Source organism: Pleurodeles waltl, chromosome 2_2 (genome assembly GCF_031143425.1).
Source record: "Pleurodeles waltl isolate 20211129_DDA chromosome 2_2, aPleWal1.hap1.20221129, whole genome shotgun sequence".
Taxonomy (NCBI): domain Eukaryota; kingdom Metazoa; phylum Chordata; class Amphibia; order Caudata; family Salamandridae; genus Pleurodeles; species Pleurodeles waltl.
In genome coordinates, this window is record NC_090439.1 from 472088016 (window position 1) to 472101008 (window position 12993).

The window sequence follows — 12993 nt, forward strand, 5'->3', positions numbered from 1 at the left end:
AGATGCTTCCATGACAGGGTGGGGAGCACACCTCGATCAACACAGCATACAAGGACAATGGAACGTACATCAAACAAAACTGCATATCAATCACCTAGAACTTCTAGCAGTTTTTCAAGCACTAAAAGCTTTCCAACCAATAATAGTTCACAAATACATTCTCGTCAAAACAGACAACATGACAACAATGTATTATCTAAACAAGCAGGGGGGGACGCACTCCACGCAGTTAAGCCTGCTAGCACAAAAGATTTGGCATTGGGCAATTCACAACCAAATTCGCCTAATAGCACAGTTTATACCAGGGATCCAAAATCAACTCGCAGACAATCTCTCTCGAGATCACCAACAGGTCCACGAATGGGAAATTCACCCCCAAATTCTGAACACTTATTTCAAACTCTGGGGAACACCTCATATAGACTTGTTTGCGACAAGGGAGAACGCAAAATGCCAAAACTTCGCATCCAGATACCCACACAAACAATCCCAAGGCAATGCCCTATGGATGAACTGGTCAGGGATATTTGCTTACGCTTTTCCTCCTCTCCCTCTCCTTCCTTACCTGGTAAACAAACTCAGTCAAAGCAAACTCAAACTCATATTGATAGCACCAACTTGGGCAAGGCAACCCTGGTACACAACGCTGCTAGACCTATCAGTGGTACCCTGCATCAAATTGCCCAACAGGCCAGATCTGTTGACACAGCACAACCAAAAGATCAGACACCCAGATCCAGCATCGCTGAATCTAGCAATCTGGCTCCTGAAATCCTAGAATTCGGGCACTTACAACTTACCCAAGAATGTATGGAAGTCATAAAACAAGCCAGAAGGCCATCCACCAGGCACTGCTATGCAAGTAAATGGAAGAGGTTTGTTTGCTACTGCCATATTAATCAAATACAACCATTACACACAACTCCAGAACATGTAGTGGGTTACTTGCTTCACTTACAAAAATCTAACCTAGCTTTCTCTTCCATTAAAATACACCTTGCAGCAATATCTGCATACCTGCAGACTACCTATTCAACTTCCCTATATAAGATACCAGTCATTAAAGCATTCATGGAGGGCCTTAGGAGAATTATACCACCAAGAACACCACCTGTTCCTTCATGGAACCTAAATGTTGTCCTAACTAGACTTATGGGTCCACCTTTTGAACCCATGCACTCCTGCGACATACAGTTCCTAACCTGGAAGGTGGCATTTCTCATCGCCATTACTTCCCTAAGAAGAGTAAGCGAGATTCAGGCGTTTACAATACAGGAACCTTTTATACAACTACACAAAAATAAAGTCGTCCTAAGGACCAATCCTAAATTTTTGCCAAAGGTTATTTCACCGTTCCATCTAAATCAAACAGTGGAACTTCCAGTGTTCTTTCCACAGCCAGATACCGTAGCTGAAAGGGCACTACATACATTAGATGTCAAAAGAGCATTGATGTATTACATTGACAGAACAAAAAACATCAGAAAGACTAAACAACTCTTTATTGCATTTCAAAAACCTCATGCAGGAAACCCAATTTCAAAACAAGGTATAGCCAGATGGATAGTTAAATGCATCCAAATCTGCTACCTTAAAGCTAAACGACAGCTGCCCATTACACCAAGGGCACACTCAACCAGAAAGAAAGGTGCTACCATGGCCTTTCTAGGAAACATCCCAATGCAAGAAATATGTAAGGCAGCCACATGGTCTACGCCTCACACATTCACCAAGCACTACTGTGTAGACGTGTTATCCGCACAACAAGCCACAGTAGGTCAAGCCGTATTAAGAACATTATTTCAGACTACTTCCACTCCTACAGGCTGATCCACCGCTTTTGGGGAAATAACTGCTTACTAGTCTATGCAGAACATGCGTATCTACAGCGACAGATGCCATCGAACTGAAAATGTCACTTACCCAGTGTACATCTGTTCGTGGCATCAGTCGCAGTAGATTCGCATGTGCCCACCCGCCTCCCCGGGAGCCTGTAGCAGTTTGGAAGTTACCTTCAATTATTTATATATGTATCATCTCAACCTTAAATAGGTGCATACTTAGTCACTCCATTGCATGGGCACTATTACTACAATTCAACTCCTACCTCACCCTCTGCGGGGAAAAACAATCGAAGATGGAGTCGACGCCCATGCGCAATGGAGACAAAAGGAGGAGTCACTCGGTCCCGTGACTCGAAAGACTTCTTCGAAGAAAAACAACTTGTAACACTCCGGCCCAACACCAGATGGCGAGCTATTGCAGAACATGCGAATCTACTGCGACTGATGCCACGAACAGATGTACACTGGGTAAGTGACATTTTCATTATATATCAACAGTAGTGTCAAAAACCAATAAAAACATTTAAAAAAAAAAAAAAAAGTGAATCAAGACAAAGAACTGTGCACACTTGTCCCTCAATAATGTGCATTATGCAATGGCCTTGTAATATGAATGTAATATGGCTTTTTCCGGACTTAAATGCAATGTTCTGTTAAAAAGGGTGTAATTATGACCCTGCATTAGTATAACATTTTTGGACAGAAATTGAGATCATGAAACAGAATTGCAGGAAAAAAGTTGGAATAACATTAGACATTCCAGTCCCAACTGATAAAGATATTGTTTTCAGAATTACATTTAAATTCATCTAAATAATATTGATTTAGCTATCCAAATATTACAAGTCATCAATGTGGATTAAATAGCATTTTGAGTAGTATTCAAGTAACTTTTCCCTCAATTCAATAATTATATTATGTGCTGTGTAGCTTTTCAAGAAGGATCAAGTCTTTTAATATGTGCTTAATAGATTACAGCAGCAAAGGGTGTAAGCAAAATACAAACCAATGGCATGAATGACCTGCTGACTAGATGTCTTCTTTTTCCCCACAGACCGCCAGCCAATGATTCATCAAGTGACGATGAGATGTCACATGAAATAAAAGAAACAATTGCTAGTGAACCCTCTCGAGTAGACCATCCGATCCATGGAGGCACGACTACCTACAAAAAAACACTTAGACTGTCATCTGACAAAATAGTGAGTGGGTTTTGTGATGTCATGAAGCTCATCTGCAAACGTTTTGCTACATGGATGCAATTTTCTGCTAATGGCAGAGCATTCCATGAATAATTTTCTAGGTGGATTTGATTGTGTTTTGAGAAGGGTCCTTTTTCATGTATAGGTCTATGATTACAGTGAGAATAGACTGTACTGGCAAGACTAAGTAGAAAACATTATCATACAAAATAGCCTGCTTAAGTGAATTGTATTTGCTGTCATTCTGTAATATCATTAAAGTAAAGTCAACATGTAATTAGGTTGCATTTCATAATTTTCAATCCTTCGCCTATATTTTAAAACAAAATCTCCCTTTCAAACTTAATGTCGTTTTCTGCAGGAGTTCAAACTAGGTACTATTGTCTCCACTCATGACCTCAAAGATACATACTCCCAATTTCAGCACCTACTCACACCCTCACTCACAGGCATCCTCAACATCTTTCGGACGATGAAGCTGGATACAGTCCTGAAGGGTCACACTGTGATTATAATAATGGGACAAAAAAATATCCCTTGTACCCCTGTTGGGATACTCCATGTAACTGCCCACCCATTCCCTTTAAATGGGTCCTTCACCTTCTTCAGGGATGCTCTGACATGATGAATGTGCATCGTGTACATGCAGGATTTGTGTCCTTTCATACTGAGCAGACATCCTTGTACCACCCTTTCTAAAACTGGTGTACTAGGTGGAAGAGAAAGATTTCCAGTTTATTCCCTTCATCCAGTGATGGTTTGTCCTTTTGTGTGTCTCCTTTGCGACAACATGCCTGCATGGAATTTGAAGCAGTGTGTCAATCAACCCACTCATCTATCTGGTCACATTGTGGACCCGATCATTTTTAATTGTCAAACTACTGTATGTGAAGTGTAATACTTGACCCACCCCATCCTTAACCTCATCATAGCTGGGCTAATAGCACTACTGAGGAGACTACTTCTGTTCTTTACAATAGTATTCCACGGGGGCACAACGGAAGTGACAAGCAAGATGGCCGCACAAACGTGAGGCTCCTGTGGTCCGGGGCCTAAATCCAGCCTAATCCTGGCCCTACAGCCTTAAACAACACAGCATGCCCTGTCCCAGAGAAAGAGCACATTGTGAGATGACCGTCGGTCCAGCCGTTAAGTTTGCTGGGTACGGAGGACCTGACAACAGAACAAACAAAAGAGGTGGGGCCCGGACGCCAACCCCTCTGCTGGGCCTGTTGGCACGACCTGTGAAGGACCGGAGCGAGCATCTGACACAACAGCCTGAGACCCCTTTGCTGCGTCCACGCAGAATATCTAGGGCCCTGCGGACGATGGATCTTTTGTGACAGGCTGTGGACATGGTGGAGGAGTGGGCTGCAGCTTGGGGCCACAGAGGCTATGAAGGAGGGAGATGGCGGACACAGAGTGCAGGCAGCGCCTGAGACCTGCAGCCCGGCATTGACATAGTCAAGGGAGGTGAGCGCGGCCGCCACAACATTCTCCGCCGTAAAAAAATATTAATAGCCTCTGCCCCCATTAATGCATACCTTCTGCGACGGCTTTCAGGCCGGGCGCATCGAGACATCTCTGCTTGTGTGATAGCTTGGTGGCCTGTGTGTGCACCCAGCCCTGGCAAGCTGGAAAGGAGCCATGCTTTGCACCCTTTTGTCTGGGGCCTCAAGGCCATTTGTTGTGGCCCTACGAGAGTGGTCGGACGCACCTTCTTCAGCCGTTTGGGCTCACATGGCGGAGACATTAGAGCTTCGAGGCACACACTGAATGAGGCCTTGGCATTGGGGGAATATAGTCTGGATATGGAAAGACTGATGGGCACAGAGGGGTTGGAGACACCCCCTCCCCCCAATATTGTTTTTCCTCCACACAGCGGTTTACCCCTAGTAGTACCAACCGGTCATTGCCTTCTACATTGCGTGCATTTGGCAGACGATCCTGGACCCAGCTCAAAGCTCAGAATATAAAAGTAGTATAACCAGAAACAAGCACCCTTTTGTGAACCATCGATTGTGTCCTTCTCGCCTAACCACACGTCGTCAAGGATGAACATTCGTGCTCAGACTTGATCTTTGGCCAAGTAGCTGGGATTGTCATAGCAGCAAGAGCCTCTGGGCCTGCACCTCTTAGAATGGGGGTGCTTTACATGACACAAACCATCTCGCCTCTGTCGACTGGGTATGCTTGCGCCCCTCTGACTGAGGTGAGGCGGGACCCCTAGATCCTAGGACTCTGGGAACGATCCCACAGCAATCCAGAACACAGTCAACTGCTCTGTATCTGTTGCTGATGGTGTCTTCGGTCTGGGTTTTAGTTTACGAACACGCTGCACCACAAAAACGATGGATGACCGCCAAACTAAATTGCCTTTCGACTTCCACAGACCGACCCGCACTCAGGGGAGCGGGTCAGATGCTGAGGCCCTGGAGGAAATATTGATGGTGAATGAGGGTACTATACCCAATGTAAAAACCTTACTTGTAGCCATGCAACAAAGCCCAACACCCGTTGAGTGCAAAATGGACAATATGAGCATGAGAATTAACACAATCACTAATGAACTGGAACAACAGCAGCTGAACATACAGTCTTCACAGTTGAGGACACAAAGGCGATACGGATAGAGCAACTACTAAATATGGAAAAAGTACTCAAACTAATATCCACAAAAAACAAGGATTTGGAAGCCAGATCCTATAGAAATAACCTACCAATAATGGAGTTCCCTGAATGCGGGCCTAATTGAGGGTTTGTTGAGCACCTATTGACCTCTCTCTTCAGAGTCGACTCTTTCGCAAAGATGCAGATAGTTGAAAGAGCTTACTGTGCGCTGACAAAACCTCTGCCTGCCACTTCCCTTGGACCCATAACCATTAGACCTATGAACTATCAAGACAGGGATGCCACTCTACGTCTGGCCCAGCAAAAAAGGCAGCTGCAGTTTGAGGGCAACGCAGCGGCCATCTACCCAGATTTCACCATTGCAGTGCAGGAGGTGCGCACAAAGATTCTCCCTATCAAACAGAAGCTTTGTCAAGCCAACATTGCCTACGAATCTCTCACCAGGGCAAAGAACACATTTTCAACTCTCCACAACAAGCAGGTGAATATTTGAAACAAAATGCTTCACAGGCCCTTCCCAAGGCCCATGCGTCATCTCACTCCACGCCCTAGTCTCCTCTGAACAAGGGCGAACTACTGTGCGAGGACGAATCCAGTTTTGTTGGGAGATTACCTATCATGCATTGGTTGGTCTGACAACATATGACTGGAGTTTACAGTGGAACATGGCTGAAAGGTTGCTATGAACACTTATATCAATTGTTATCACTGAACATGCACCAACAGTGGCTGACTGGTCTACAGTTTCTTACGAAACTCTCTCAGATCTGTCTGGGGCACTTCAAGCAACCCCCGGACCCCCTCGCACTGATGAGGATTATCACACAACTCTCTTGGTGACCACACCACAGGATCGCCCTGATTTTGTTGTCTATAACTGAATTTGATCAGTTTTAATCAGACCATCATCTCTTTGCAGGGTCGAACACCTTGGTGTTTCACAGTGTTTTTTTTTTTTTTTCTTTTGTTCTTTGGGATTGGGAGGAATCTTATTCCTGGCAGATTAGGGCTGCCAATGTAGGTGGCAGTGGGGACAGGGATCTTACTGGTTGTTTCCTGATGCATGCTACACCATATTAACACTCTTGTTATGTGACAAAATATCCTCCCATCTGTCCACTGAACGGGCCCCAACAACTAACAGGGACAGAAGCATGATGACTATTTCCCCTAACCTATATATTAATCGTCTCACATGGAAAGTGAGAGGCCTGGGAAATCCCCACAAAATCCGACACATCCTCACCCACTTAGACAGACACAATGTACATTTGGCACTATTACAAGAAACACACTTCAGTGACACAGCAAGCATCACACTATGTACATAGTGGGCCTCTTAGAGGCAATTTGCTACTTACTCATCTCAATCCCACGGCATGGCAGTACTGATATGAAAAGGCACACCATACATACCTCAGGGCACTTGTAATGACATACAGGGACGATATACCATAATTTGGTGCCGAATTGAACAAACCCCCCCCCCCCCCCCTCACTGTAGTCAACTGTTATGGTCCTAATATTGATGACCCCATGTTCTTTGATAGGCTCTGTGGCCACTTGGCTGATATCGGGTCTACAAATATACTCTGGGGAGAGACTTCAGTCTGACCCTAAATGCAGAGCTGGACAAAGAAAAGCTTCCCAGTTGCATGTCATGTCCGGACATTATGTCGGAGCAGGGGCTGGTGGACTCCTGGCGCATATTGACCCCACTAAAGGCAGAGGGAACTTTCCACTGGGGCCCTGGGTACATTGTCATGCATTTGGTGTGCACATATTCAGATCATTCCCCGGTTTTGCTGAAGTTCAGCCCACAAGTGACCATCATGTCTCTCGCACACTGGAGACTTTCCCAGAGGGTCCTTCTAAATACGCCCTTCAGAGAGGAGTTGCAGCAAGAAATCCAAGACTTCTTCCCTGGAAATTGAGACTGAGTGCACATGGTAAGCACTGTCTAGGAGGCCTTCAGAGTCACAATTAGATGCTTTTGTCTAGCCAAGAGCAGAGGTGTCCTACAACCCTTTAGGAACACACTTAAACGACTGGAAGGAGACATAAAAATCACTGGCGCCCCAGCTAAGGGCGCCTGAGGATTTAGGGGTAGCTCAATAAATCAGAGCCGCTTTGAAAAAATTCCAAGAAACTGCAGAGCATGAATGCCTAAATAGAGACAAACATGTGCGGGCAAGTGCATAGGGGGAGGAGGAAAGACCTGGGCATGCACTGACCACTATGCTGCGTACATCCCACTCTGCAAATACTATTTTTGCGTTCAAGGATGCAGACGGGACCCCCCAGTACGAGACACTTCAGACATATTGCAAGTGTTCGAGGCCTATTATAGCAAGCTATAAACCTCAACAAGGGCAGGAGAGGTAGGATGGATGTAGCATTGGGGTGGATTAGCAATGCGCATAGGGAATTTTTGACGTCTGATACAGGGGACGATGAGATAAGTGAGGCAGTGATGCAATTGCAGTTGGGTAGAGCCCCTGGGCGGGCGGCTTACCGGCAGAATTTTATAAAACTTATATCAGTAATCTCATACCTATGCTGAAAGTGATCTACAATGAAGCAAAAGAAAATTGTGCTCTTCCTTCCTCCGTGAGAGAGGCCATGATTGTCACCCTGCTTAAACCTAACAAGCAAACAGATATCTGTGACTCGTACAGGCCTTTCGCACTTATAAACTATGACAGTAAAATACTAGCAAAGGTTCTGGCAAGTCGCCTCAGCCCTTATGACATTTCTGGTGAGATATCTCAGCTGCGGCAGTATTTCGAAAAGCCACAAAGGCTTTTGATTCGTTTGAGTAGAATTACCTGAAGGTTGTGCTCCAGAGAATGGGCTCCCCCCTTCCCCCTCCACCCCCATTTGGCGTGGATCGTACATTCCAACCTACTGCACAAATCCAAACTAATGGGATGTTTTCTGTGTCATTTGCCAACATCAGGGGGTACCTGACAGGGTTGCCCTTTGTCACCCCTGTTATTTGCCCTCGCGATTGAGCCATTGGCTGCCAAACTTCGGCAGCATCATCAATATGCCATCCGATCACCAACCAGACATATTTTGGTTTAGATTTACTCGGATGACATTGTACTGTACTTTAGGAATACAGGGGACAGTTTAAAAGCAGTGTTTCAGGAATTTATTTACTTCAGGGGCTATCCGGCATCCAGTACAGTTAGCCCATTCGGTGCCAAGTTGTTCTGCAAATCAGGACAGCACCGTGGAGGGTGGTTTTCACCTGTGTTCTCTTTAATTCTATTAGGTTGTATGATGACTCAAGGGGTCTCAAAAATGGGAGCCAACATGTTTCTGCCCACACTAAGAGCCACAAAGGTCTGGGGCATTCATCTGGGTCAAGGATCCCTAAAGGTGAGGAGCAGAGTTGTATGTTTAGTTAAGAAAGGTAAGAGCTCAAAGAAAATAGGCCTACCTGGAAAATGTAAAGGGATATGGCAGAGTCCTCCGGAAGTTTCACAGCATCTACGCTTCAGCTGAGGCACACGTGAGCATAATTGATATTAATCAGCCCTCCGGGATCATACTCAAAGGAGTCCCCATCCCAGTTTTTACTTTTATCTACAAACACCTACATTAAATTTCTTAACTAAAAAGGTGATTTGTAAGGTAATTTTGTCTTTCACTACCCTTATCTGGATCCCTTGTATTATCCAGCAAGATTAAATCTCAGCACTTCCTCTGAAGTTCTTTTAACAGCTAGGTAGAGTCCGCCCAGGTAGTCTCATCTTACCTGGGTGTGGCTAGGTGGTCATATGATGAAGCATGACACTGTGTTTGAGACCACCTAGTCCGTAAGGGAAACTCCCTCTTAGGTCTAGCCACCCGTCACACCCATACATCCTCTTGCACTACGGCAAGCGCTTAACCAGCGTACATTGAACGGGCTATAAGACTTGTTCTCCCCTACACCACCCAACACACTGTGGGGGTTATTCTAACTTTGGAGGAGGTGTTAATCCGTCCCAAAAGTGACGGATTTACCACCAGCCGTATTACGAGTCCATTATATCCTATGGAACTCGTAATACGGCTGGTGGTATATCCGTCACTTTACCGTCACTTTTGGGACGGATTAACACTCCTCCAAAGTTAGAATAACCCCCTGTGTGTTTGTAGCCACTGCAATAGCCTATCCATATCCTTTTGTTAAAAAAAAAAAAGAACCAAACCTAGGTCACAACCAATCAACCGACAGCAACTTCCAGCACCTTCCCAAGAGAGGCTGAGTTCCTCAGATTTTCTAGCGCAAGTGTGATAAAGGTGTAAATGAGGAAACAAGGGTAAACCTCTCCGGAGAGGAGGGTGGATCGTATGTGAATTTATGAAAGATGCCAATACTGGAGAACTAGTTGACCTCGCTGCTATTTCAGGTTACAAATGCTCTCTCAAGTCTCTCTCTTTTTTTTCTCAAGTATGAATGAATTGTGCGATTGGTGAGTGATGGATTATTTCCTGAGATTCAGTCAAAGTAGAATTAATTGCATGTCTTAATTGATTATAATTGTTGACTAGTGACTTAGGAAAATTAAATTTTTTTTGTAGATTTTCAAAGGATTTTAAAGTATTTTGTTGTGTAAACATGTTGGAGATTTCATTTATTTTATGCTTAATCTTGATATTCCAAATAAGTTATTTCCCCATAAATTTAATACCAGCATTGTTTCTCAGTGGGGCTTGAGAGCGCAATCGAACGTAGGATTTAGTAATATTATGTGCTTTTTCACAGGCTATCTGAGAAGAGTAACACAGGGATTTTTAGTATAACATAGCAAGTGGAGTATTTGTTTTAGGAAGGAATTGTTCAAGTTTAATCCATAATGGGATAGTCTGGTATGTTGAAATTTCGAACTGTTGCACTATCCGATAATATTCTAAAGTGGAAGACGTAGACCACCTTTTAATGAAGAATGTAATTTTAAACCACAAAGACAAGGTTTACTATCACCACAGATAAAACAAGATCTCGTAGAAGACGTTGTTTTAAAAAGTTTTTGGTGTCAGGTGAAGGAATCATGCCAAAGAGATTAAATGTAGGGATTGTATTCATTTTTATAATAATGTGGATTCTTCCCCAAAGTGACAAGTTTAATTGGGATCAGCATTGGAAATCTCCTTTAACTTGATCAATAATAGGATTCAAATCATCCATCATGTTTTACCTTAAGGAATTTCACTGATTGCCTATCCTTGAGAGAGTTCACATCAAGGTACTTGTGCTACCCCCTAGAGCTACCTGGCTAACAGACTCGTACACTACCTTCCAGTGAGAACTCTGCATTCCTCTGATGCTCTTTTGGCTGTTGTGCCAAAAAACAAAAATAACAAATGGGGCAGCTCTTCTTTTCAGCTCTTGCCGCTTATAGCTGAAATGCTCTTCCTCTTGATCTGAGGTCCCCTAAAGATGAAGGTTCCTTCAGATAGAGGCTTAAAACTGGGCTGTTCAATCTGTCTTTCTAAATAATTTCTTCTGACTAGTGGTTAACGAGCCCTAGTGTAGGGATACTGTAGGAAGCTGGCTCTGTATCTGCAGCTACACATGCCATCGAACATATATATAGAGGCAATATACTTGCTTTTCAAATCGTTATAAAACAGCTTCAAGACTAGACTTTTGTCTGATGTCGGCCCGGCCACGTGCGACTTCAAGGCTGATGGAACGGACCCCATTCCGCTTCTGCCCAAAATGCCATAACAAGTATCCGTATACGGATCAGCATTTGGTCTGTAACTTGTGCTTGTCTCCCGAGCACAAGGAGGATACTTGTGAAGCCTGTTGAGCGTTTCGGTCGAGAAAAACATTAAGAGACCGAAGAGCCAGAAGACTGCATATGGCGTCCACGCCGACAGGACAAGAGCGTTTCGAGGAAGAAGAAGAAGCTTTCTCCATCCACAAGTCGGACTCTGAAGAGCTCGACGCCAAAGAAACGCCGAAAACCGTGAGTAAGACGTCGAAAATCAAGACTCACGAGAAGTCAACAAAAGCCCAGGGAACGCCACCGCCAACAGGCCATGGCTTAACCCGAAAATTAGGTGACCGATCCAAGGCACCAAAAAAGGGCATGCTGGTGTCGAAGTCATCCGACTCCGGTCAAGATACCGCCACACAGCAACCTCGGAGCCGAGACAGCGGCTCCGAGAAGATTCGGCACCGAGACAGCGGCACCGAAGAATTTCGGCACCGAGACACCACGCCGAAAATAAAAAAAGGTTTCTTCGGAGCCTAAAAAGACGTCCGAAATTTTTTTGGTTCCGAAACATCCAGCCTCGGAGCCGAAAACAGGTTCCTATACAGAGTAACAAGGATTAACCTCCCAAATGCAAAAGCATAGATTCGGAGAGGAACTTGAAGCTGTAGAGCCAGATTATACACAGAGAAGGCTTCACATTCATGAGGACACAGGGAAGATAACCACTCTTCCCCCAATTAAAATAAAAAGAAAACTTGCCTTTCAACAAAAAGACAAGCAGCCACAGGCAAAGGTGGCAAGGAAAACAACTCCACCACTGTCTCCACCACCATCAATGCACGCATCACCAGTAACAACTCCACCACTAATGCACTTCCCAGCTCATACTACAATGTATCTGGACGATCCCGATACATGGGACCTTTACGATGCTCCGGTATCGGACAACAGCCCAGATTCGTACCCTGCAAGGCCTTCACCACCTGAAGACAGTACATCTTACACACAGGTGGTCGCAAGGGCAGCTGCTTTTCACAACGTCACCTTGCATTCCGAACCAATTGAGGATGACTTTTTGTTTAACACCCTATCCTCCACCCATAGCCAATACCAAAGCCTACCTATGCTCCCAGGAATGCTAAAACATTCAAAACAAATCTTTCAAGACCCAGTTAAAGGCAGAGCCATAACTCCAAGGGTGGAAAAGAAGTACAAGCCGCCGCCAACAGATCCAGTTTATATTACAACGCAATTAACACCAGACTCAGTAGTTGTCGGGGCAGCTCGTAAGAGAGCGAACTCATACCTCAGGGGACGCACCACCTCCAGACAAGGAGAGTCACAAATTTGATGCTGCAGGCAAAAGAGTTGCAGCACAAGCAGCAAACCAATGGCGCATTGCCAATTCACAGGCACTTTTGGCACGTTATGATAGAGCTCATTGGGATGAAATGCAGCATTTCATAGAACACTTACCCAAAGAGTTCCAAAAAAGGGCGCAACAAGTGGTGGAAGAAGGACAAAGTATCTCAAATAATCAGATACGGTCTTCAATGGATGCAGCAGATACGGCTGCAAGGACAGTAAACACTG

The 12993-nt window shown here is 44.7% G+C and overlaps 1 protein-coding gene across 2 annotated transcripts in view; it reads left to right on the top strand.

Annotated features, from left to right (window-relative positions):
- The window catches only part of LPIN2 (lipin 2), a 599770-nt gene that overhangs the window by 393643 nt on the left and 193134 nt on the right, over window positions 1-12993 (top strand). For both annotated transcript variants that reach the window (XM_069219965.1, XM_069219964.1), the window contains exon 14: window positions 2899-3046. In XM_069219965.1, the coding sequence (XP_069076066.1) occupies window positions 2899-3046 (148 nt within the window). The remainder of the gene's footprint in view (window positions 1-2898; window positions 3047-12993) is intronic.